General features: G+C 56.9%; 1 protein-coding gene across 4 annotated transcripts in view; it reads right to left on the reverse strand.

Annotated features, from left to right (window-relative positions):
* Window positions 1-26,959, reverse strand: part of ABR (ABR activator of RhoGEF and GTPase) — a 172,749-nt gene that overhangs the window by 48,214 nt on the left and 97,576 nt on the right. For all 4 annotated transcript variants that reach the window (XM_045837276.1, XM_045837279.1, XM_045837277.1 and 1 more), the window contains 6 exons: window positions 21,695-21,793; window positions 14,663-14,848; window positions 9,449-9,556; window positions 6,703-6,763; window positions 1,938-1,990; window positions 1,213-1,353 (listed from right to left, as the gene is read on the reverse strand). In XM_045837276.1, the coding sequence (XP_045693232.1) occupies window positions 1,213-1,353; window positions 1,938-1,990; window positions 6,703-6,763; window positions 9,449-9,556; window positions 14,663-14,848; window positions 21,695-21,793 (648 nt within the window). The remainder of the gene's footprint in view (window positions 1-1,212; window positions 1,354-1,937; window positions 1,991-6,702; window positions 6,764-9,448; window positions 9,557-14,662; window positions 14,849-21,694; window positions 21,794-26,959) is intronic.

Here is a 26,959-nt window from a genome sequence, read left to right on the forward strand (position 1 = left end):
TCTCTAGCCTGAGCGCTGGAGGGTCCAGAGCGCTGTTTCATGCAGAACTTCCATAGTTTACTCCCTGCCACCCCCAGAGGCAGTAAAATCCCTGGGGCTGTCACAACCTGTCCCAGCCTTCCTTGTATTACATACCATATCAGAGCTGCACACCCTACAGTATGTAGGTAAGTATGTGGAAAGTATACCACTGAACTGATCTGAAACTGACAATGTTAGCAGCCCGCTGGAGGTCTTTTAGCTAATCCCTGAGTCAAACGAACAAGTGACATTCCAGGGTTTGCAAACCACGGCTGGGAGCGGCAAGCAGGGACAGCTCTCTGCGCTCATTAGTCACTCTCTAGATCCTGTTCCTCATTACTTCCCTCCCCAGGAGACACTGGGGACTCATCACTGTAACAAAGGAGCATAAACCCAGCCAGCCTGCGCTCCTAAACACCGCTCAATTCCCTCTGCTGGACAGGAAGTGCTGTACATGCGCCAGGCTGCTGACCCATGCCGGTAACTCTCTCTGTCTGATTCTTCAGATTGCTTCTCCTCACTGGGTCACCCACCCAACCCTTCCTCCAGGAAGGGCCCCCAGGGAACTGGAGCTGCTGTACCACATCTAGGTGCTCACCTGGGACTTTCCAGTAACCAGGCTGCCTCAGCCACCTCTCCCACCAGCTCTTCCTGCTACAGGGCTTGCTCCCTGGCTCCTCTCGCCTGCTCACGCAGGCTCACCAGAGGCAGCTCAGAGCTCCCACTCCCTCCGACTCCCCAGGCTCCCTCAGACTGAGCCACTATCTTCCAGGGGGACCCTGAGGGCATCATACCACCCATGGTACAGGGGGTATTGGCATTTAAGACTGAGATAGCCAGAGCCCCCCGAGTCCCTGATACGGAGGACAGTGCATGGGGCTTATGCTTACAGACAGCTTACCCCAGGTAAAGAATCTAGTTCTTTCTGACACTTCATGGCTAAGAGATCTGCCACACCTGGAGAGACTCCCTAGGCCTTAGTTTCCTCTTCTGTCACAGTGGAAATTATGAAGATTAACGAGACACTGGACCTAAAGCTGTTAGCCCAGGGTCTAAAGTCCTCTCCAAGGCTGGGGATGAGGGCCAGGGCTGCAGAGGTGCAGGGCACAAGGCCGTGTGCCTGTGGGTGCAGAGAGCAGAGGTGAGTGGTCTGGTTGCCAGGTGAGCAGCTGCACCGGGCCCAGGGCTCACCTCCCCTTTGGGCGTTGTGACGGCAGTCCGACGGGGGTCAATGTCCTCATTGATGCTGGACAGGAAGTTCTGGGAGATGCGGAGAGCATCCTGAAGTAGCGGGTAGTCTGGGTGGTCCACAGGCGTGTGCTTCAGCAGGTCCTGGAGAGGGTTGGGGTGGGAGTTGAGGGAGGTTCTAAAGGGGCTTTAATAAGACAGTGAAAAGCCCTCCATTCTCACTAAAAGAATTCTGGGGGTGGGCATTCAGGGATCCACGCTCAAATCTGGTCATGCCTGGGAACTCTGAGCTAAAATTGGGGGCAGCAGCGGTGAAGGCAGTGGGCCCCTTTATTTCTCTGCTGAAGTCATTACTCTCCCCCCTTGAGTGTGGGGGAGTCAGGTGGAGTCTCCTCTCACCAAGCAGCTGGGAGAGACAGCCGTCTACCCGCCCCACAGCTGCTCCAAGGGCACTGCAGGACAGTAGGCAAGGGACGGCGAGGCAGGAAGTGCCTGCCTCCGAGGGAGCATTTGGCCAAATGTCAAGCTTAGTGGCCTGGCTATATTTAGACCCTGGCCCCACTGGCATGGGTACTGCAGGCCAGGCAGGCGCGGCTGGGGCCCGAGGCCCCCTCTGTCCAGTTTCCCAGATGGGCTGTGCTCAGTGACTCCAGCACCTGCCCTCTCTGGGCTCAGTCTCTCATGGAATTCCTGACCAGTCCCTGGCCACTCAGGGCTCTGACACTCACGTGTAGGACCAGGGTGCTCCTGGTGACTCGGTCAATGGGCTTGTAGAGCAGAGCTGTTGGGGGAGGTAGGGAGGAGACAGGACATGTGAAACACAGGAGCAGCTTGAGGCCTTAGGAACCAGCCTTGTCCCCCGGCCTACCTCACTCCCCTGCACAGACACCCACGTGCGGGACACCCACCCCGACAAGCGGGTTCTGCAGCAACTCGTACCGCCATTCTCACCCCAGGGCAGGCCAGACAACACGGCAGGCAGACACACCACCCTGGCGGCCTGGGCCTTCGCCCACCAGGTATGACTTCTTCCAGGGCTGTCTCTAGACCTGTCCTGGCCCGACCAGGCTCAGGGGGTGGAGGCAGTGCCCCTCTGTAACCCCCTGGCCCTGACGGTGATGCCTAGCCTTACCCCGCAGAGCTCCAGCACACTCTGGGTCACACCTGGAGCCCCAGGATGTTGGCAGGAGACATGCTGTTTTCCCAGGGAGGGCAGCTCCCTCAGGCCCAATCACTCTCACGCTCCTCTGGTCCCAGGCCTGGCACTGCCAGCTGGAAATGGCAGGCTTCCTTCTGACCCACATAGCCAGCCTCATCTCCATAAGAAGACCCCTCTCCGTGCCCTCAAACCCCCAGACAAAACAGGGCAGGCTGAGGGAGGCAGGCCGACTCTACAGAAAGACTCTGCTCCAAGCCAGTGGAAGCCGAGGGGGGCACAGATTTCCTGAAGGAATTCAAGTGGGGCCTCTGAGAGCCCTGAAGAGGTGGGGGAAATGCAAGCTCAGCAGGCCCCGATTTGCCACACCCCTTGGTGACCAGGACACCAAATGAGGATTTCTGGGATTCAGCAGAGACAGGTGGAGGCGGCAGCTGGTCGAGCAGTACTTCCAAACAAAGCTGCCTGTGAGCAGCTGTGCCCTGCCTCTCCCAACATGGGTGCTTCACCCTCAGTCCTGCACCTGGATGCTTCTGGCCATGGGGTCATGACCTCTGTCCTCCTGCTATAGGAGCGATGAGGCAGGATGCTGGTTTGGGGAAGAGAATCCTAGACTGGGTGTCCCACAGGACCAGAAGGTGACAGGTCTGGGAGCTGACATTCATGCTCTCGCCAGTCTCCAAGCCCCAGAGTCCCCCAAAGCCCTGAACAGAGAGCCCCTATGCAGTGCTAAGCAGACGCTTTGGGGACACTGTGCTGGCTGCAGAGGAGACGCAGTCTCAGTGGTGTGCCACGAGCCTTATCTGCAGTCTTCGCTTGGCTGCCCATTAGAATCACTGGGGAGCTCTTAAAAGACACAGCTGCCAGCCTCCCTCTCCTCACCACATGAACCAAATCTCAGGCTCTGCCGCATGGAACCTGGGTATCAGCATTTTTTAAAAAGCGCCTTTGCCGATCTGGATATGCAGGAATGACTGAAAACACTGCTTTATGCAAACATATTTCCCATGATTTACTTGTAGCCCTTTCTTAATTTAGCAATTTCTAGAGCCCTTCCCCCTGGGTTATGGGAGCCCAGAGGGATAAGACCAGGCTGGGGGCGTCCTGGGACGGTGAGGGTAGAGCCCAGTGACCGGCCCAGGGGGGTCCAGTTTAGAGGCTGGTTAGTATGTGCACCTGTGGCTTCACTCATCTTGGGGGGAAATCACACCCTGAGAACCCCGGAGTGCCAAGAGAAAGCGCAAGTTCAGCAGACACCTGCCAGGGCGGGCCCTCGGGTTCACGCGGGGAAAGCTGATCCTGCGGCATCAGCTCCCTCCGTCCCTCTCTCGGGTCCCAGCAGGAGGAGGTTTCTGACTAAGCTCAGAGGGCCGCACCAACTGTGGGTTGGGTTTCAGAGGGGTTATTAACATGCCTGTGGTCATCTCAGGAGTCCACCTGATGGGAGACGTGGAACGAGTCCCTCCTCGGCCAGGTGGTAAAGGGCAACTGGGAGGAAGTGAGTGGGGAGGGAAGTGCAGGCGGAGGCCCCGGGGACAGAGCCACATGTGGAAAGAACCAGGGGAGGAAGAGCGACCTGATGTTCACGCTTCCCAGGGCTCCCTCACGCCCGAGTCCCCTGAGGATGCAGAGGGAAGAGCCCGCCTTCCCCCATTCACCTGCCCCGCCAGTTTCCTGCCCCTGCTTCTCCCCCTCTCTCCACTCCTCACCATGCTGTTCCTGTCCCTGGAATAGACACGGTTCACCAAGCTGCAGCACCTATCTCTCCCCCTCCTCCAGGAAGCCTTCCATGACCAGGACTTTTGCAAACAATACCCATAGTGCCTTGAAGTCAGACCACTGACATGAGCAAGCTCGCCTCTCTCTAGTTGGCTGGGCACTTGCTCTGTGTCCAGTGGTACTGTTTGACATGCATTATTTCCTCTGATTAAAAAGGGAAGCAACTAGCACTAGCCCCACCTCACAGACGAGGAAACTTCCCTAAGGCACAGAGAAGTTAAGTCAATTGCTCTTAGAAAGGTTCACAAGGAAGGAGTGAGTGAGTCTCTCCTTAGGGGCCAGGGTCACACATGACTTTCTTTCACACCCCCCACAGCATCTGGTACAGGGCCCTGTAGAGCCCACAAACAGCCGTGAACTCCAGAGTGAGCCCCAAGTTGCACAGTCTCCCTGGGACCCTCAGAACCGGCATCCCGGAGAGGAGCTGAGATTTCAACAGCGTGACTAGCAAGGGCTCACTCGCTCCTTACTCCCCACTTTGAGGCGCTGACTTCAAAGACTGCATCACGGGCACCAAAGAAACCCTGGAATCCAGGTCCCAGGTCTGTTTCACTAAGACTAAGCTTCCTTTTGGGGAGGGAAGAGGAAGCAAAGGGCTGGCCCCCTCCTTTTTAGGGAGGCAGAGGTGGGACCTGACCAACTCCTAGGTCAGATCAAAAGAGCATTTTCTTTCTGATCTTCCAACAGGCTCTTCCCAGCCCAGCTCCCCTCTGGACCCCAACCTGTCAGACTCTGAGCTGGAGGGCAGGAGCACAGGGCGGCTCCCGCCCAGGGACTGGAGTTCCAGAGCTGTGCTGCTGGGGCAGATGGAGAGGGCCTGCACAGGGTCACCTCTGTCAGGAGCCTTGACACAGGACAGCCTGAGAAGACGAGGGGACAGCAGTCCCTCTGGCACAGTGGCCCCTGGGAGAGAGCCCAGGAAACCCCACCATCTCTCCTCCAGCACACTGCCCCCCGCCCCCCATTCAGCCTTTGATAAGGAGCTCCAGGTTACCACGGAGATGTGAAAGCTTAGTGACTGGGAAGGGTGCAGAGACAAAGCGCCTGGTGGGAGGGGAGAGACAGGGCCAGCTGCCTGCCACTCCAACATGCAGGGACCCAGAGGTAACATCTGACCCCACGCCCCTGCCAAAGGCAGCTGGGGTCATCCCTAAGGCACTTCTTGCCTCCGAGAGCAGGGCCCACCAGCTTCCCGACACCTCCTTGCCTGGGCCTACTTCAGCCTCCTTTGAGCGAGAGCCTGGCTGACAGCAGGCGACTGTCCCGGGACCCCTCGTGAGGAGATTGCCAAGAGCCGATCCCTTCCCTTGCACGGTGGGCGGTGGGCGTGTGACCTTCACGGAGCAGCAGACTGCCACGCCCCCTTTCCTGCCAGCTTCGCTGGGTGCCAGTACCTCAGCTCCAGGGTCTCCAGTGACTGGAAATAACCCCCCACCCCGAGCAGCCCACTCCTTCCTGCTCCCCCAGCTGCACCCGGGTCTCCCGGGATCTCCCGCCGCCCCTCTGAGAGGAGAGCGTGTCTCGAAGGCAGCACATGCTCTCTGAGCACACAATACCCAGGGCGCTCACCCCTGCTCCTCTCCGGAAACAAAGAAACTCCCAACTTCTCACTCCAGCCGCGCCCTCCTCATCCAGCGCGCTGCTGTCACGACCACCTGTCACTCTGACTGGCCCCTGCTGACCCCTCGCCAGCCCTTTTAGGTTGCTACACCTGCAGGGACAGTCTCGTCACTTTCTGTCTTTAACAGCCTCTCCAGGAAGTTGCCCACAGCCTCTCGAGCTAAGCCACCAATTCCACACAGACCCTCGGGGGATACTGGACCCTTCTAGCCTGCTCCTTCCCTTTCCAAGCCATTCCTGCCCCGAGGGGCCCCCAGACTTCAAGTTCAGGCTGGAAGCCGGCGAACCGGGGTAAACGTAGATCCAGTCACTCCCTTCCCTGTTGCCCCCCAAACCTTGATGGCCACGTTTAAGCCCACTCCAGCCAGCCCCCAGCGGTGGGAAGAAACACCGCCTCCCACGGGAGGGGCCTGGGTTACCATAGGTGCAGTTACAGCAGAAGCGAACGATGAGGAGAATTTCCATGGCAGCCTCTGTCCCCGCGGCAGGAGCAGGGGCGCACGGCCATCGCTCCCGGCTCCCGTCAGCCGCCCAGCCACTCAGCCACCTTGCACGCTGCTGCTGTGCAGCCTCCAGAATCAAGCAACCGCTTCCCGAGTGCTCCGCTAGCGAGTGGAGGGGAAGGGGGAGGGGAGCGCAGGGGAGGAGGGGGAGGAGGGGAGGGGAGCGCAGGGGAGGAGGGGAGGGGAGGGCGGCACAACGAAGAAGAGAAGCGGGAGGAAGGAGGAGGAAGGGAGCGGGCTGCCGGCTGGCATCCTAAGGAGGAGCACGTTTGTAGCTGGCTGGCTGCCTGGGGGCAGAGGCTGAGTCCGCGTGCGCGCGCTCACACTCACACACACTCCCACAGGAACGTGCACACGCTCGCACAAGCAGGGCACCACAAGTCTACAAAGCCAGACAAAGGAAGGGGCTGTTATCCAGCCTGGCCCCCAAAGTACCTTCCATAGTGACTGACGTGTGGCTCTCCTTGGAGTCCTTGGGGCCTTTCACTTTGAGTTCCTGCCGAACAGAGGAGAGGAGTCACTGCCCAGCCTGTACCTGAGCCTGCCCATCCCCCACGGTGAGCTCGGTGGGAAGGAGGGCTCTGAAACCCAGGGCTCCAAACACGAGCGAGTGAGACAAAGACCGACAGGCAAGTGCCCCCCTGTGCCACACCCCTGGTCTTCCGGAGACCCAGAGCCCCAGAGCCCGGCAGCAGGGTGCAGGCGAGGAGGACTTTGGGAATCATGCTCCTCAGATCTGCCCCTTAAAGCCCCTCCCCTGCAACTTCCAGAGAATCAGAGGCAGCAGGAGCAGGACCCCCCACTCCTACCCAGGGTTTCCCCAGCAGCAGTCACAGCTTAGGGGTCTGCGCACATTAGCCTTGAGGGGACAAGGTTTGAGTGGACAAGCTCCAGGTGTACCAGCTGATCCTGGGGACAAGAGCAGCTCCTCCAATAAGGAGTGAGGCATCCCACACACCTGCACATGATGAGGGACGCACCTGGGGCCAAGAGGCTTACTTGCACAGCCTACTCAGGAGGGGACACGCCCCTCCCTCTGCAGCTGATGCTGGGCATCAGAGAGGAAACCGAGGGGAAGGAAGAGCTAACGCCCCTCCAGGATCCCGGGCAGAGTGACCGGGCAGTGAGTGAGTGCTGGAAACAGACTCCGAGGCAGCTTATCTGCCCCACACCTCGCTTATCTGCCTTGAGAGAGGTCCAGCTCCAGCTCCTGCCAAAGGACCAGGGCGGCCTGTAACTGGAGCTGTAATGCAATCCCCACCTGGAGGGCTGAGTGCACCAAGGGGCCTCCAAGGCGGGGGTGAGGTGAGGCCAAGGTCAGGTACCCAGGCGGTATCGCCCACCGCCTGGGCAGGAGGAACTGCTCCGGGCAGCAGGAGCTCCCCTTCTCCTGAGCCTGCCTCAAGCTGTTTCTAGACAGAGGAAACCCCCAGGGACCAGCCTGGGGTTGGGAGTGGAGGAGGGAGGAGGGGGGTTACTCAGCTCCTCACATCGATGTCTCTGGCTGGTGACTGCATTCCCAGTTCTAGGGAATTTTTCTCCGTTCCCCACTCCACTGCAGCCCAGAGGTATGAAATCACTCCTGCCGCAGAGGAGAAGGGCCTAATTGCAGTAATTAAGTGGCAGCTCCAGTAGGAAGAGACAGCGTCAGCGCGTGAATCAGGGTGAGGAGCCACCTGGCAGCAGGCCAGGGGCCGGCTCTGCCCTTGGAGCCAGCGGGCCTTGAGAGGGGCTTCAGGGTGAGCACAGGGGGTCCTGCCCACCACAGGAGAGGACCCCCTCCCCACTCTGGACTATACACAACCCCCGGTGCCCAGGCAACCACAGCAGGCCTCTCTCAACACAGAGCCGGGGAATCCAGTCTGTTCCCAGGGAGAACGGGGAGTCGTGAGGGGAAGCACCATTTCTCCAGCCTCGTGACTCCACGTAGAGGGACTTCCCCACCCATCACTCTGTCCTCTAAGGCAGAGGGTGACTCGCCTAACCCCTGGTTTTGGGACGAGAAACTGAGTTCAGCCTTCCGCTCTCTGGCCCTAGTAGACGTGTTGAATTGTGCAGGGCTCCCAAGCATTAACAAGCCCAACACGGCTACAGACCCAAGTCCACATTTTTCCGATCTGGCTTTTCCTTGTAACCAAGTTGACACTGGCACCTCCGCCTGACTCGTGTGCTGCGTCTAGGCCAGTTTCGAACTTGGTCATACCCCATAACCCCACTAGTTTCATGAAAACTATGCTGCACCTCACCAACTTATCCAGCATCAGAGCTGAGGCAAGAAGGCCAAGGGCCCAGAGGGGTCTGTAAGGCAGGGCCTCCGAAACTGCAGAGGGGGCTCCCACCCCCTGGAACCAGAGGAGGGGTTCTCCCGCCCTGAGCTTGGGGCTGGGTGCTCTGACAGCAAGGCCAGCGGCTTGGGGCTGCCACGGAGATCTTTCTGGCCAAAGGGGTGAGCTGGGCTGTGCTCCCAGGGGACCCTAGAGTCCCGCCCTGCCGCTTCCCGGAGAGACAGACACGCCGATGGCAGACAGTGCCGCCTCTGCGCCCTGCAGGGGCGCGTGGAGGGAAGGCAGCAGACACATTTCCAGCCAGAGAGCCCATGACTTCTCCCCACGTAAGTGGCCCCTGTGCTCTCCACGGGGAATGCAAGGATCTGAAAAGCCCGCCTGGCCCAGACTTCCTCAAATCTCTCTGATCAATAAAAATTACCCAGGAAGCTTATTGAAAATAGACTCCTGGGCCCCCAACCCCCAACCTTCTGAATTGAAGCTCCAGGGAAGGTGCCTGAAGACCTTCAGGTCTGCATTTTAAGCAGTGTCCTTGTGGTTCCTACCAAGTCTGGCAAGTCAGACACTTCATTCTATAGAAACAAAAGCCAACAGAAGGGAAGTGACTTGCTCAAGGTCACTGCAGCATGAGAAATACTGCCTTTTTTTTTGTTGTCGGCCTCCCCTGTTCTAATGGAATAATCTAAAACAGAATGACAAAATCAAACAAATTGGTGTTCTTACATTAAGAGGGAAAATGTCAAGTGCAAGAAAGCAAATGTCAGGCGAAGTGTGACCCATCAGGGGGACCGTTTCCCTAACCGGCAAGCAGCAGAGGGGAGGCCCGGAGGCTGGAAGGCTATGAGCAGCCACCAAAGCCGCGAGTCACAGGGGTGGCTGTGCAGGGGGCGGCCCACCTCGGAGATCTTCTGGAATTGGTTGTTGGACTGGCTGCACTTCTCAGCTGTCTCCAGAGCGACTTTATAGTTATCCACAAAGGCTTTGTACACGCCGAGCTGGCTGGCCTGCAAGGAGAAGAAAGGGGAGAGGGAGAGGAGGGCAGGGGTGGGGTGGGGAGAGAGGATTAGTGAATGGATGAAGGCTGACCAGAGCCCCTGGTGCTCCCTCAGCACTCAGAACCTCTAACTCAGCTCCACAGGGCTGGCTGGGAAGTGAGGGCAAAGGCAGGATGCTTATACTACGGTATCCCTTTGAACTTGATGGTTTCCATGGAAACTGACTCAGCCAATAAGGTTAACAAGGGGGCTTTGGGGGAGCAGGATAGGGACTTGGTTGGCATGCCAGAAATTCAATTCATCAGCAGCATTTGGCTTTATTTAGCATCATCAAGGTCTCTCAGGGTTCGAAGCCCCTCAATGTCTCACACCTCTTTCACATCCTGGAATTAGCTGGCGCAGTGAGAGACAGGGGAGGAGTCGGGTGGGAACGCGTGGGTGTGGCCTGCTCAGGGAGCCACGCCCCATGCAAAGCGCGAGGCAGAGCCTTTCAAGGCAGTCCCCACTTCCCTCACCTGCCAGGAACCACAGGCCCTGCCTCACTACACATTTGCATGAACCTGACCTGAAGCTTTTCATGATTCGTGACTCCTCTGGGAGGCAGAACAGATGCCATCTTCCCTTTCTGCAAAAGGGGAAACCAAGGCACCTTCACTCAATTCCTCAAATATTTATGGAAAGCTTTCTCTGTGCTGTGCATATGTATTTCCTCTTAAGGAGGCAAAGGGTGGAAATGTGAATTCAGGTGACAGTGAAATACTATTTTATACCCATCCATCTGGCCACAGTTTAAAAGTCTAGTCATATCAAGAGCTGGCACGAAGGTGGCACTTTTATAAACTGCTTGTGGGGTGTGAATCAGTACAGTTCTTTGGAGAGTCCTCTGTCGATAACTAATAACTAAGACATGCACAGTTCAGCCTACTGCTTAGCAAGCCCACTTCTCCATGGAGAGCTCTGCTGTCCTCTCAGGAGCCACTCACTGAGTGTGGCTGCCCAGCACCTGCGATGCGGCTGGTCCAGACTGAGAGGTGCCTTAAGTATAAAATCCACACTGGGTTTCAACAGCTTAGTATACAAAAGAGAATGTAAATGACCTCATTAATTTTTAAATATTGCTAGCATGTTGAAATGACATTTTAGACTTATTGAGCTAAATATAATATATTATTTTAAAAAATATATGTTTATTGGTTTCAGAGGGAGAGGAGGGGAGACAGAGAGAGAGACAGGAAAACATCAACTGGTGGCCTCACACGTGTGCCTTGACCGGAGAGCACGACACTCCAACAAGCCGAGCCCCCTGGCCAGGGCAATGCAACATATTCTTAAAATTGATTTCACCTGTGTATTTTACACCTAACTATTAGATTAGATGTGCGGCTACTAGAAACCTGTCCACTGTCAATGTGGCTCACACTGTATTTCCACGGGAAAGCGCTGCTCTAGAGAACGTGCATGTGCCCAAGAAGACGGGAGGGCGGGTGTCCGCCGCCTCACTCCTCCTCTAGCGGAAAGACTGGAAACAAGCGCTCACACAAAGGGAGCCCCCCGCCCCCCCAACACCCTGCAACTCAAATGAATGAACGAGGCCTACGGGTGGCAACACCGACAAGCTTCAAAACAATGGACTGAACTGCACAACGTAGAAGATACGTATGCGCATGCCCACTTAAAAAGCCCATGCGCTGCCAAGAAAAGACACAGATATGTAGTAAAAACACAAACCACAGCCCAGATGGCCACACACCAAATTCATGCCAGCAGCTGCTCCCAGGATGGAGGGACGGGCGAGAGGAAAGGGGGAGGGAGGGACTGCACCTTCACCTGTGATGCCTTATCATCCTGATTACAAAGTTCTGCCCTGTATCTTCAGACTCAACGTCTGTTCATTCTGGGGGGTGAGAACACAGTTGTTTGCTGCATTGTTCTCTAGATTTCCTGGTTTACACTTTTTTCAGGGATGCAGCAAGGGGGTTCGGCTGCTGGGGGGCTTCCTCAGGGCTCCCACTGAAGCGCCGCCCTGAGCCCTACCCTGGACCACTCTGTGTTCTGCAGAATCCCTGTGCCCCTCAGGGACCCAGAGAGGTGAGGCCAGGGGCCTGGAGCAGCCTGGACAGAGACAGAGCCCAAGGAAGCTGCCAGTGGGCCCCAGAGCCAGAGGGGGTGGGAGAACTGGGATGCTTGTCAGGAGAAGCCAAGGTCAGGGCCATGTGGGTCTCAGCCCCCACACAGCCAGACTTCTAAAAAAAAAAAAAAAAAAACACACAAGCCAACAACCACAAATGTCTTGGGGAGGGAAGGAAGGGATGGCATCTGTCTCCTTTTCCAGGGGGAAGTACTGGCCCACTGGTGTCCCAAGCTACAGAGGATGTGCCAGCCAGTCGCGTCCTAAACCAAAGTAAAAATCACTGCTATTCTTCTTCCAGATACGCCTTCTCCTGTCTCCCCTCCCACGAGAAGTCAAGGCCAGATGCTCAGGTTGGAACACTACCCTCCCACCTACACTGCCTAGGGGCGCAGCAGGAAGTGACCCAGAAACAGGAGCCTGGGCAGCAGGCCTGGACGCAGGGCCACCGGCCATCCCAGGCACTGTCATCTCCACGAGACACCCTCACCTGTAGGGCTCAAGGCCTGGCCTGCCAGGGCTGTTGACTGGGAAGAGGATGTTGCTTGGCAACAGCAGCCTGGCACTGGGGTGATCTCATAAAACAAACAGCAGACACGCTAATTTCCGTCTCTGTGATGGATAATCAAATACCCGGAGACCAGCGGAAAAGACACGGCCAGATGCCCGGCCTGTCCTGGCTCCACCCGGGCCCGCAGCCCCAAGGGCTTCAGGTCTCAGTCTGTGATGCCGGGGGAGGGAACGTGGGCAGCACGTTCGTGTCCAGGCCCAGGGAGCTGGGACCAGCATGGGGGGCCCTGGGGGCAGTCAGCAGAGTCCCAGTGACAAAGCTAAACAGGGACAGCCTTTCCACTCTCCTTGGGGAAAGGTGCTCGCCTGCTCTCAGGTTTGGTCTCGTCTGCCCTCCTGAGGGCTAAAGAGAGACTGCCCCAAGACAATCAGCTCGGTTTCTGGGACCAGGCCAAGTGATGACAGTGTCCCTGAACAGGTGACACGGTGTCCCTGAATGGGACCGGCATTCTGGGGCTGCCAGCACCAGGAGCGAGGAATTCCCCTGCAACGCCTCCTGGGGCACCTCTCCCTAATAATGTTAATAATAGAACAATAGTAAGGATAGCAGCACCGACAGCAGTAGTAGCGACCACGGCTGACGACTGAGTGTTTGCTAACTCACTGTGTCCCCGGCCCTGTTCCAAGCACTTGTCAGGTAGTCCTCACAAGAATCCAACGAGAATAAATACTTCTGTGATCCTTGTGCTTACAGGCGAGGAACCCAAGTCACAGCGAGGTTGGGTAAGTGGCCTGACGACACAGGGTTAGTCTGTGGCAGAGCCCGGCTCAGACCCTGGCTCAGACCCAGCTGTGACCTGGCCCTCGAGCCTGTGCTTGTCCCTGCAGCACTGCTGGTCCCTCGGGACGCAGACCTCAGGCCCAGTGCGCCCACTGGAACTCCGAGGTCCCAGTGTACGCATTCATTCATTCATTCACTCATTCCGCTCCGGGCTGGTTCTGGGGGTCTAACAATGAAGCACATACAGTCTGCCTTCCCAGAGCTTATGGTTTTGGGGAGATAGGCAGTTAGAGTGTTCACCGAGGGGGTAACCAGAGGAGCTGCATTCGAGGGGCTGGGGAAGGCGCCTCCAAGGAGGTCACTTCTAAGCTGGGAACTGACCAGGTGAAGCCAGATCAGATGGGGAAGGACACTTCAGGCTGCTAGAACCACGAGTACAGAGAGGTCAAGAGCACCTGCAGTGTGAACTGAGAACAGAAAGTTCAGTGCCAGGGGCATGGGGGGCAGGGGGCGGGGGAGGGGAGGCAGCAGCCAGAGGAGAGGATGGCCAGAGGGTGGCATTTGAAGGGTCTCCTGAGCCACTGCTCAGAGCCTGGTCTTCATCCAATGGGCAAGGGGAGCCACTGAAGGGATCAAGCAGGGGAGAAGGGGGGCCTGGTCGGGAGCTCAGATAACTCTGCTGCTGTAAGGCGGAGGTGGACAGGGGGGTGGGCCTGGAGGCAGGAGCCACTACTGAGCCTACAGCCATGGTCCAGGTGAGGCCCCAGAACTGTGGGCAAGCTGGTGGCCATGAGCATTAAAGACGTGGACTCTGGGGGCTGTAAGAGTGAGGGAGAAGGGGGCAGAGGAGGGGAAGTGCCAAGGGTGAGTCTAAGGGAGCCCCAGACGGATGGAGGACAGGATGGTGGCCGTGCTCCTGGGACAGAGGCAGGAAGAGCGAGCAACTCAGAGACCATGAGTTCCGTCTTGAACATGCTGAGTGTAAAGCCCTGGGAGTAGTTGAGCAAGAGTTTTCTCCAGCGCAGGGAAAGCTGAGGCCTGTCCACTCGGCCCCTCCCACCACTGCAGGGAAGGAAGAGGGGAGGTGCTGCTCCCGCCCCCCCCACCATTCACGCCTGGCCACTGACTCTCTTCCCACCTGTCGGCGGCAGAAGCTATGAGGGGGAAAGCCCAGGGGAGAGCTGGGTGGGAGGCCCCCGTGGGTCTGGCCTGAGGGCCCTCCAGGGGGCACAGCCAGACACAGACACAGAGCCAGGGGAGAAGGTGTCACGGAAGCCCTGGGCACACGAAGACCTCTGCCAGTCTTTCCCAACACTAAGCCTCCCGATAACTCTACCCACTCGGGCCTTCTCCCTCCCCTGCAGCAAACGTCTGAGGTCTCAGGTGAATAGTCCCTGCCTGCCTGCCACACATACACATGCACGCCCCTGCCGTGGAGGGCCACGGGACCTGACCCCCAGCGGGGAGAGGAGCAGTGCCCTGCCAGGAGCATCTCTGCACACAGCCCGCCTCCAGCATCCCTAGAACACTCGAGGCTTCTCAAGGAGGCTGGGAGTCCAGGCACCAGGCCCAGGCTTTCCTCCAGGCCTTGGAGAGAGCCAAGGAGACCCGGGGGGCTGGAGCTGACTGGTCCTCACCCCCACCAGCAGCTCCACTGAGGCCCTGGATAAGGACCCTCTATCAACGCAACACTCACCAGCTTCTGGAAGAGGTGGCCCATGGTGACCTGGCTGTCCCACTGCTGCACCTTGGGGCAGAGGTTGTCGTAGAACTCCTTGTGGATTTCGTAGATGTCCTGGATCTTGTAGAAGATGGTCTCGATCTGCTGGATGGTGAGCACGGGCTGGGAGGTGGTGGCTGTGGCCTTCAGGGGCTTCATGGGCTGGGAGAGAGGAGGACAAGGAGTGGGCAAGCACATCAGCACCAGTGGGCCCAGGGCCCTGGTTAGCCTCTCCTGCTGCCACAGTTCTGCCTGGACAAGCCTGCAAACAGTGGGGCTCCTGGAGTGTGGTTCGCATCAAGTAGCTGCTGTCCCAGGCCCCAACAAGGGCAAGTGCAAGTATAAGGAGGGGGGACCTGACAGCCAGGGCCGGCCCAGTGGTGGTACCAGGACACGTTGCCCCACCCCTCACCCGTGGCTTTCTTCCACAGCGGCCTTACACTGTCAGTCGTAAGCTCTCTTGTCACCCCTCAGTGGCAGGGACCAAGGAACAACACATGAGTTCCTAGGACTCAGGAACAGAGTCTTGAAGAGACTCGGTGGTGCTGATATTTCAAGTTGCCATCACTTCATCCTGAGAGCGAACGGGAGGCACATGTGCCGCCGTCCTGCTTCCCAGACCCGTGGCGGGCGCTGCTGAGTGACCACACTGACCTTCCTCACGCAGCCTGGCTGCAGTCTCGGACTCTTTCTCAATGCCAAGGTTGACAGACAAAATGAAACCTATCTGTGATCTCTGCCGCCCACACCCAGATGCTGCACGACCTGAAGGTGGAGATGGGGAGAAGACAGGCAGTGACCCAGGACCCTCGCCCCGTGCAGGCTCAGGGCTGAGGCCACCACCTTCATGCCCGGCCGTGGGACGGTGGGACTGTGGGGCTTGGGTGCATTTTCTTCACTTTGACTTTCCGTGTCCTCTAAACCACCTCCAGTGAGTGATTCAGAAACACTAATTCTCTAATCAGGAAGAAACAAACAAAACTGATCCTGAAGGATAAAGAGCTCCTGGTTGGCTGCCCTTCCTTCAGCCCAAAGCCCAGACTGCGCTCCAAAGGCCCTCCAGGAGACAGGGGCCGGACGCCCGCCACAAAGAGAAGGCAAGGCAGGGGAGGGCATGTCCACCCCGGGTAGAGAAGCCCGAGTCAGACACGGCTGATGCGTGGACAGAGGCTCCTGGCTTCGTCTGGGCCGCTCTGGAGACGCAGGGACAGCCAGAAGTCACGGGGTAGGTGTGCACTCCAGGAGCTGTCCCCACCACGTCACAGGAGTAAGCAGTGAGCTTCTCAACAAGGGGAGCGTTGTAGCAGGGAATGGGTGGGTCGGTGCTGGCCTGGAGGGAACACCACCCGGAGGGGGACCGAAGCCATCGCGGGCTCGCTCTAAGAGACGCCACCAGCTCCAGCCGCTGCCGGCCAGGCCTCACTCCATGCTCCCCCCCGTCGCACTCCAATGGCGGTGGCAGAGCCCAGGCCTGCCCACAAGAGGAAGTCTAGTCTACTCAGACACCCAGACAGCTCTCCAACTTCTGGCCCCCTGGTCTTCCCAGCTCTAAAAAGGTCCAGACATGACAAAAAGGCAAGAAAAAGCAGAAGCCCTCCTCTGACCCACTGGGCGCTGAAACCAGCAAACACTGTCCAGCTCGTTGCTAGGGGAGCAGGATGGGCTGCGCCACGGGCGGTGCCGGCCAGGCCGTGTGGGTTGGGTCCCAGCTCTACCATGTAACAGCTGTGGCAAGTCACTCAGCACCTCTGGGCCTCAGCAGCCTCGTTCGTCACAGCGGGGTGATGTGACCTCCTCAAGAACACCGACGGGAAGGTTAAAGCCATTAACTATGTAAAGTAATTGAGTATGTACCTGGTACATAGAAGGCAATCACAAATGTTGGCTGCTACTATTATTATGACTCACCCACAAATAACACCCCAAGTGCCTAACAACTCGAGGCTGCGCTGGGACGGGGGTCTGTGGGGGCGGCGGTCTGCGGCGCGCAGGTCACTCCCCCGAGGAGCCTCCCATCGAGTGCGGGAGACACACAGAACACGAGGAAGTAATCGAACACACAACCGCACACACACGCAATGAGGGAAGTAGGAAGGGGACGTTCCGAGACAGGTGCTGAAGGGGACATTTACCCTGAAATGGAGACTCGGGGGCAAAGGGGACAGTATTCCAGGAAGACGTCCTCAACACCCCAGCCTGATGGGGGACGGGCTTGCTGAGAGAGGGGCTGGAATGGAGCCAGCGGGCCTGCGTGCAGTGGGCCGGGGCTGGAGTGGGGGCGGGGCAGCGGCCAGGTCACAGCAGGGGAAAGAATGCAGCTTTTAAGCCCAAGCAGTGACCTGGCTTTCCCTGGAGGGATTTAGGCAGTGGAATGATGGGGTCCAGTTTTCTTTTCAGATTATTTGTATGCCTCGTAATCCTTGCTCTTGAGAACGTTATCTTCTATTTGGGTAAACTGGACCAACACAAATGAAACACCTCAGCGGACAAAGCAAGATGGGGCATTACCAGCTTGGACTATGAATACCAACTGACTGGTCTCAAGGTTGTGCTGGTGCAACTCGGAGGGCTGCACAGAGGAGGTGACAGAAACAGGCCTTGAAAGTTGGGAAGATCTGGGCAAGTGGAGAGGTGGGGCCTGGGTAAGCATGTCTGGCAGGAAAGCAGAAGGAGCCCGGAGCCAGAAAAAAAGAAACACTGCTCTCCCAGCCCCAGGCGGCGGCCACACTCAGCCTCGAGCTCCTGGTGCTGTGTGCAGGGGACACTGTCTCAGGATCATGGTCACAATTTACACTCCTCCTTCTGCCCAGAGGCTGATGGAGCGTCCGAGTCACCACACGGTCCCAGAGCCACTAATCCCTGCCCCTGCCACGGCACTGTCTCCACCAAGGCAAGAATAAAGGACATGGGGAGCACCGTCCTGTGAAAGCGCAGGAGGCAGGATTTCTCAGAAGCTGCTGGGGAAGCACTCATGAGCGGCCTACGCAGGACAGGCTACGACTGCCCTGCTTCCTCCTGAACTTCCCACTCTGCCTGCAAAAGGGGAAGAAACGGGTGCTCTCCGGCGGCAGGTCACACGGACAGGGCCTGCACTGGCGCATTGGTTGGTTCTCAGGACCTTTGGTCTTAGCCCTGATTTCACTGGCAGGGAGGGGAAAGTGCTGGGTGTGTGCCCTGGCTGCCAGGAGACCCTATAAGGTGGGTCTTTTTCTCTGGTGCCGCCAAGAACACAGGTCTCAGGTGGAAAAGGCACAGGCAACCCTGCACCTCCTCTGCCAGGGAGGAGCCGGCCAGCTTCCTCCTCCTCTCCGACCCTCCGGCAATCCTGCCACGGAGGGCCAGGGCAGGGCTGCCCGTGGCACCAGGGGAGAAGCCGGTTCTCAGAGAGGGTCCCTGAGGGACCTCAGAGCCCACCCTGGCTCTTTCTGTACTGTGTGGTGCTTCTCAGGAAGAAGGGCGAGGTGCTTCTAACTCCTGGTGGGACTGTGCACAGCCACGTGCCTGCTCTGTCCTCCGGCAATTTGCCTTTCGAAACTGGGGGAAGAAATCCGAGGCCCACTTCCTCCACCTCCCGTCCCAGAAGGCCTGGAGGCTGCGGGCAAGGCCTGCTTACTAACCATCACCTCCTGATCCCTGGGGCCCAGGCAGAAGCACATCATCCATCTATTTCACAAGATAAGCAGCCTGAGCACAGGGGCCTAGGAACTGCGAACAAATGCCAGAACGAGAGCCTGGGAGTTGCAGAGAGGGCCAGTCTCGGCCTGGTGGTGGGAGGCACTGTAGATGACGGTGCAGCCAGACACGGTACCCAGCTCATTACTCAGGGTGGGGGTGGGGGTGGGGGTGGGTGTGGACAGGATGGATGCAGAATAACGTGCATTTGCTTTGTCTCCCTCCTCGTCCCAGCCCAGACTCTCAGGCCCACTCCATTTGTAATTCGAGCCCACCAGGATCCTGGAGGAGTCCAGAAGACCAAGCCTTGCCCAGCCAGCAACCGGGCGCAGGAACAGAGGCTCCCTGTCTGCGCTTGCGTGTGTGTGCACAGTCGTTGGTACACACGCCTCGCCCTCGGCCTATCAGGAAGTGTTAAGCTGAGAACATTCAAACCCATTAGGAGCAGGGCTGTGGGCATGGGGTGGGGTGATGCCTGGGAGGAAGAAGGGAGCTCAGAGACGGCAGAGCTTCTCCTCTGAGCCCCTTTGTCAGATCACCCCCCAAAAAGCAAAGGTTTTAGCTACTAGGCAGCTGAGAGAGGAGGGCTCCCAGCTCAAGGAGGGAGGAAGGGCTTGACTCCTTATCTCCAGGGCTTATCAGCAGAGGCAGAGGCTGTGGTGGGTCCTGCCCCCTCTTCCTGGAGCCCTCCAGCCACAGACCAGGCCTCCCAGCCAGCGCGTCCCTCCCTCACTCTCAGCTCTGCTCAGGAGAGAACCAATCAGGGGCCCACGGTGAGCAAACCCGAGGGGAGAGGAAGGGCCCCAGCCTCACAGTTTTCACCTTTGGGGCACAAGCGTGGGCGAGGTGGGGAGGGAGTGTCTTGGCCCCTAAATCTGTTGTTATCTTTGCTGGGACAAACGGAAACTCAAGTCAGTCCCAGTGACAGATGAGCACCAACCGCGAGCTGGAACCCAGAGGGGCAGGCTGCGCCTCCCCTTCCCTCAGGACAAGGGTGTGTCAAACAAGCCCTAACCTGCAGGCTCTCCCTGCACGGGAGAAGATAACACCATCAGCTGCTGCTTCGCTTCGGCTCTCTTCAAAGAGCTTCCCCCCACAAAGCTCAGGCACCAACTCCCACAATCCTCACAACAATCCCTTGAACAAAGTTGAGTCCTCAGTATCTTCCGTGGGTTCTGTGACTTTAAGTAAAACCAAGTTCACCTCGGGCTAATGGACACACGCAAGAGTTAGGTTTCCAGGGCATCTCATCGACATCACGACAAGGACCTGCTGCACCAACGTCAGTATACCCAGTTCGCAGATGGAGAAAATGTGGCACGAAGGTTCACTGATCTGCTGAAGGCCTGGAGCACAGGTGGCAAACACAAGGCCCTCGGGATCCAGCCCGGCACCTTGTTTCTACCCAGGAGCAGCGCTGGGCTCCCTGCCCCTAGTTAAGGAGTAGTTACGTTTATGCAGTCCTAAAATGACATTCGGCCCTTTGAAGGCAACCTCGAGGCTGATGAGGCCCCCGGTGACAATGAGTCTGACACCCCTGGGCTAGAGCTAGTAAGTGGCCAAGGAGGGATCCACAGAGGGGCCCCTCCTCCCTTGTTTGAGCTCCTTCCTAATACGCATCCTGTCAGTGATGCCAGCCACACCCTCGAATTTTGGTGCAGTAATTCATAGTGTGTAAGTTGTGTTCCTTGTGTATCTGACTGGTCATCTGCCTGTCCTTCCTTCCTTCAGTTAATATTTGATCACCCGAGCACCCTGCACTGTACTAGGTCCCGAAAAGGACCGCCTGGTCTTCCAAACCCCAGAAGAGGAGAGAGAAGTTAATGGTATTATTCTCATCCTCATACAAGGAAACTGAGGCTCAAGGGAGTCATGCAAGGCTTGCCCAAAGCCAGTGGTTTGCAAGCCCGACAACACGTGTAAAAAATAGTACGGGCCAGTACATACACGCATGTGCACACAGACATACAACAAACCGCAAGTTTCAGGAAACAGTACGTATGTGAGATCTGCTGATATTTTCTTCTTCACTTGTATTTAAATGCTGGGCCGACCCCCTCATGGCCAGACACACAATTTGTTCAACAACGCAATATGTCTGTTAGGCAGAGCTGACCTTGCCCCGGCTCTGGCCTCAGACCAGAATCCTCGTTTATCCACCACACTTGAAAACACTACTGTGCATTCTGACAAACTCCCAGGGAGATTCACCACAGACTCAATCCAGCATGTTACAAAGTATCTGCACACTTCAGTAGTTATTCCTTGGCTAATAAAGGCCAAGTCCCCATGGACACTTGGACACCGAGTGACAACATCTCATAAGTACCTAAATCTGTATCTTACGATTCTTGTATCAGTGAGTTTCTACTGCTCTGCATCTACATTTTTCAATCCTCATCTGAGGACACGGTCACTGATTAGATACAGAGAGAGAAACATCAATCAGTTCATTCCAACCGGGAATCGAACCTGCAACCTAGGTGTGTGCCCTGGCCAGGAATCAAACCCGCAACCTTTTGGTGTATAGGGCAATGCTCAAACCAACTGGGCCGCCCAGCCAGGGCTGCATCTACATTTTTTATTCCCCCTTTTTACTGATAGCATCTTATGTCTCCGACTGCAGAGCACCCACGGGGAGAAGAACTTTACCTGCCATAATCACACTGCATAATCTCCAGACACATCTAATAAGCACTTTCTTCAAAGGCTGAAACATCTTACATCTGTGTAGCACTTTTACTTTTTGAAAATATTTTAATAGCCTGCCGGTCAGATTCTCACAACAATGCCCCCATCTTGGAGAGGAAACTGTGGCACCTTCGTGAAGGGCTGGGGCTGGTCTAACGCCTCAGGGTGACGGCATGTCTCCAAACAGCACAGAGAGCCCCCACCTCACATCCCTGCCACAGGGCCTTGGGGCGGTGCAAAGGGCTCACTGTTGCAGGAAGGGGGAGGAGCAGGACCAGCAATGACAGAGAGGTCTCACCTCGATGGATGGACCGATAGAGACTCCCAGAGCACAGCGGGGAACGGTGGGTAGAGCCTCACGTGGACAAGCCGATTAGCAATGCCCGTGCCACGGTCACGGGTGACAGGGCGTTTGCCACCCCCAGCCTAGCTGTGCTTCTTCTCCTGCCATTCCCAGAGCAGGCAACGGAGAGTGGGGGCCCTTTGCGGCAACGGCCCAGCTGCCGGACGCCACGCTGTAAGCAGAGCAGTGCCTGCCCACAGGGGAGGACTGGTTCAGGTCCTCCTTCCTTCCCAACTCCAAAAGCAGTTCAGAGCATGACACTGTCCAACAGGGGGCCCAGGGGGCCCGGAGCGCATACTCACCAGCAACAGGGCTTCCAGCTGGTTAATGTAGATCTCTTCACTGGCCAGGAACCCTGAGAGAACCAGCTTCCTCATCTCCAGGCCTTTCCCTGCTTCCACCTGTCCAAGAACAAACCGAAAGCCAACAGCTCATGAGAAAGGAGGCCAGAATCCCGACTGGTCTGTTTTCTGGCCTTTAGGCTTTCTCGAACACTTTTGTAGGGGATAAATGCCAAATATACTTAATACTGAAAATTTGGCAAGTACAAAAATATCAAGGGAAAAACAACCACCCATATTCCTACACTAACATCTTGCTTTGTTTCTCTCTTTTTTCCTCCTTTCCTTGATACCCATCCACCCATCCACCTAATTCAACCATCTATCTAACAGTGAGGACCTGGCCTCGTGTGTGGCAGGGGGTGGGGGGGTGGGGGGAGGGTAGCAGTTTGATGGGGGCACAGTTGAGAAGGGAAGTCAGAGCCAGGCTGAGGCAGGGCAGGGTCACACAGGAGGGGCAGGAGGAAGTGAGCTCCGCACTGAGGGCAGGGGTGGAAAGAATGGGGTGAAAGTGGCCATGGGGACCCAGCTGTGTGGCCTTTTAGCTACTCCTCTGACTACACCTTCCTGTCCTCAGAGGTTCAAATTCACAAGGAAAAGTGCTAGCTGTGGGGCCCCCCATCCTCCCGTCGGCCTCATTTTGTAAGGCACGGGCCCCAGCTGGCCTCCTGCCCTCCCATCTCTCCACCCCTGTGGTGGAGACCACGCCCCACGTAGCCCTGAACACCCACCCTGCTGATCTCTTACCAAGACTCTTCCCTCCTGACCCACCCCTCCCTGCTGCTGCGGTGGGGGCCCACAGCACCCCGCTCCACGGCCGGTTCTCCTGGCCCTGCCTCTCCTCCCTCCGCTCCACACACCAAAGCCGGACCAATCTTCGGAGTACGGCCCCTCACATCTGATCTTTGTCAAGGACTGAGTACCAACACTGCGAAACGTGATTACCCAGGGGACTCAGGTTATTCTTCCACTTACTTATTCACCTGACAAGCATTTACTGAACGCCCACCAGACCCCTGTCTGAATCCCGCCTCTCCTCCAAGGCGCAGCCAAAGCCCCGGCCCGCAGCGTCAGCTCTCCCGTTGCAGTCTGTGGCGCTGGCCCTGAACCCGTGGGTGCCTCCTCTCATCACCCGCCCGTGGGTTTCGTGGGACCTCCTAAGGGCCGGTGTGGCACTCCTGCGCACGCCCCTGGAGCCCAGCACCACGTGACACCCCGAGCCCGCGGGCACCGGACCTCTGCTAAGGCCCGCAGGTCCTTTCCATGCTCTCATTCGGCCTTCAAATGCCTCGCTGAGGCGGGTGCTGCAGTTTTCCCTCGTGCTCACAGAGACAGACAAGACTTAGAAGAGGGAAGGGACTAGCCCAGGGTCACACGGCCAGAACACCAAACCCTGTGCTCTTCCCCCACTCCCATGACCTCCTCACTCTCACATTCCCGTTGCAAGCATCCTCCCAGGTCCTGGGAAGAGCGGCTTTCCCCCAGGTGCTTCCCCTGGGGCGGGGGAGGAGGCAAGGCGGGGGGTGAGTGCTCACCTGCTCTCCCACCCGTTCCCCAGGTGAGAGACTTAACCCCTGGCCTTCCATGAGCAAACCCATTGGCAGGTCTGCTGGAAGCTGCTGCCTGGCCCTGCCCCACCCCCACTCTCTGAAATGGTATCTGACCCTGTGATAGAAGAACAATGTCCTGTCCAAGAGGTCCACACCCTAATCCCGCCCCCAACCCATGGATGTGTTACCTTATATGGCAGAAGGGACTGCGCAGATGTGATTAAGGATTTTTAGATGGGAAGATTATCCGGAACTATCCAGGTGGACCCTGTGTATCACGAGGGTCCTATGAGAGGCAGGCAAGAGGGTCAGAGGGAAGGTGCCGTGACCCAGAAGGAGAGGGGAGGGGAAGGGTGGGGGGGACTGGCGGGGCACCGGAAGGTGCTGCACTGCCGGCTTCGAAGACGGTCCAGGAGCCGAGGGACACGGGAGGCCTCCAGAAGCTGGAAAAGCCACAGAAACGGATTCTCTCCCTCAGGGCTTCCAGAAGGATCGCAGCCCAGCTGACCCCTGGAGACCCATGTGTGAGTGAATACATGTGTGTTGTTTGAAGCCCCTAAATGTGTAGTAACTTGTTTCAAGGGCAGCAGGAGCCTCGCACGGGCGCCAGGCTTTAGGCAGGGACAACAGTTACTTCCTGATGGCTTCACAAGGACCAGGCGCTGCCCTAAGTTTTCCACGGCTTCACTCACCAAAACCCCACACTCCAGAAGGTGTTACCACTATTCTCCCGCGTCGCAGACAGTGGAAACTGCCGCTGTCTGGAGCTGCCCGCACGGCAGGAGGGCAGCCACCCTCCAAGGAACAAGATCAGAGCCTGGAGCAGGGCCCCTGCCCCTGGCGGCACATCCCACAAACCCCGGGGCTTCCCCAGCACGACCAACGAACCGGAGCTCTCCCGCATTGGGGGCGGGGGGGATGCGCCCCATTCCCCTCCTGTTCCCTGTGAACAGAGGATTTGTCGGAGGTCCTGGAAGTCACTACGGCAACACTGTGACCGTAACCACAGAGCTGGCTGGACGAGGACCCAGTGGTTCACAGCCCACCAAGCCTTCGTCCACCGGGGCAGGAGCACAAACCCCAGTGTCCGGCCCATTTCAGCAAGACCCACCCACTCCTTAAGAGACTTCCACCTCAGAGTCCGATCCTGAAGGGGCTCCCCAAAGGGATTAAAAAGTCACCCCCAAGAATCCCCAGTCTGGGCCACAATCACTCTGAAGTCTGGGCTGATGTGGGGGGGTGGCGTGAAATTACATTCCGTGCATTTTATCACAACAGGCCTGCTCTCCGTGGCCACCAAAAACCTCTTCCACCTTTTCTTTGCTTTCCTCAGACCCCATGTGTACCTGGAAATTCACAATTGTTTCCTGAAATTTCTTGAATTTATTCTCATGTCACAAAATATCAGGGCTCACACTCACTCCCTCGTGCCTCACGAGGAGCCATGCACCGAGGACACAAGCGAGGGAGACCGGCTCCGTCCCAGAGAGCCCTCCAGAGGAGCCCACGCGCCCGGCACCCCCAGGGTGAGTGCTCTGGAGTTCGGGGGCCCCCAGCACAGCAAAGCTGCCTGCCCAGGAACACTGTCCACACTTCCTCCCGCAGCAGAGCTTATGGAATGCGTCCACGGTGGGCTCCTTCGCCCCAGCATTTTACACAACCTGCGAGTCTCAAAGTCTGTCAGCTCGGGGCCCCCAAATCCAGCAGGTCGAGTCACTCGGACAGGGACAGCGTCTACAAGTGAGGCTGAACCAGCTCTGGCCCGGTCTCCTGAAAAAAGGAGGGGCTGAAAAAAGCCTCCGAAGGTTTGGTTCTAGGCCAAGCCAAGACACGAGAGTGGGGATCTCCTCCAAGACTACGATAAGGACTGGAGGGCCGCCTGCCATTCAGAACCGTAGGCCAAGTGGCTTTCCATCGGGGGAACTCAGCTCCTGGGCTGGGCCCTGCCAGTTTGCAAGGAGCACCGAGCGGGCTCTGCTCGGAGCAGATGCTGCTGGGTCTGGGGGCTGAGCCCCTAACCCAGCCCCCACCTCAGGCTGGCCGGACTGCTCCAAGGTGACAACGGCAGGGAATCTACCACTCTCTCCTCTCTGCAGCGCCAGGCACTGGGGAGGTGTCTTTCAGCAAATTCCTCAGAGGATAAAAAAGAGCAGAGAAGGGGAGGGCTGGGGTCAGGGAGAGGGGGAAAGGCAGAAAACTGTACTTGAACAAAAAAACAAATTAATAAAATAAAATTATTTAAACAAAACAAAACAAAGAGCAGAGAGGACGGGCAAATGCTGGGGGGTGGATGGAGCCCAAACCCCACCCTTCCCACGGTGGTCCCCATACTCTGGGTACCTGGTTGACGGAAGCTTTGGGCGGGCCCGTGGGGTCCAGGAGTGTTTCCAAACTCCAGCGTTCCTGTCCCACCTCTCCCGTCTGTCACGCTCACATACCCCCTGCGCCATTACTCACCTAATACTGTTCTTTACAACCACTGACTTCTTAAAAGCACAACCTTATCCCATGTATGACATATGAAATCACAGAAAAGAGGTGCAAATCACATTTTTTCTAATATACATTAACGTATATACCTAACTATATACCTAAGTGCAAAATCCATACCCAGATGCCATGTAAAATCATCTCTCGAATCACCACACACGTGGCCCCCACTTTGAGAAACACCCAAGTGGGGGCCCAGGCATGGCTGCCACTGCCCTCGGAGGGAGAAGAGGTCTGGGCAGACTGGACAGACAAAATGTAGGCGTTTCAGACAATCCATTAACAATTGGCACAGGATAACACCTGAAGGGTTAATCTGCATTATAAAAGGATTTTCATTCCTGACAGAATGAGTTCCCTTAAATAGAAGCATTTATATTGCAAGGACTCTATTATCCCTATGTACCTTTAAATAGAATTGTATCAAAGCTTTTTGGAAAGTATGGGACACTTTACAGCTGGGAGGTGATGTTGCTATCAGTATTCACATTATTATAAGTTTATAGACCATTAAGTCCTCAAAGGCGAGTGTGGGTTGCAAGACACAGCAAGCTCCTGCTCTGGAGACAACCACTGCCATCTTCACATCTGTCCCCACCCCCGCCGAAGATGAAGCATCTGGAAATTACACCAAAAACAGGATTGATTTATAGGACTGGCATCTAGACACGTGCTCAGGATCATGACAACTATTTAAGGTGAGGACTCCTGAAGGAAAGTAATAGAAAAGAGAGAATGTCTTGGATTCCTACTAGCTGCTGGAGAGCGTCTATCTTGTGAGAGCGTGCCAAGGCAGCCCGCAGGCCACGACAGGAGCAGCGCACTCTCCAGAAAGGCCCCTCGACCACACGCACACGTGCATCGCGTTGAGTCCAGTCTTGACTCGACAAGAGGCAGATCCCCCTCCTGCGAACTTAGTCCTGTCCTACCAGAATCCTTCTCACAGACAGCCAACCTATCAGGTGCAGAGCTCAAAACAATGGTCATCAGGATGCTCACAGAAATGACTGAGTACAGATGCAAAATAGAGAAAGAGGAAGAAGTGAAGGCTATGCAAAGTGAAATAAAGAAAAATATTCAGGGAACCAACAGTGAAGGGAAGGAAACCAGGACTCAAATCAACAGTTTGGAGCAGAAGGAAGAAATAAACATTCAACCGGAACAGAATGAAGAAACAAGAATTCAA

This window comes from Phyllostomus hastatus, unplaced genomic scaffold (genome assembly GCF_019186645.2).
Source record: "Phyllostomus hastatus isolate PE091 unplaced genomic scaffold, TTU_PhHast_1.1 phas_contig_210, whole genome shotgun sequence".
NCBI classification, from domain to species: Eukaryota; Metazoa; Chordata; class Mammalia; order Chiroptera; family Phyllostomidae; genus Phyllostomus; species Phyllostomus hastatus.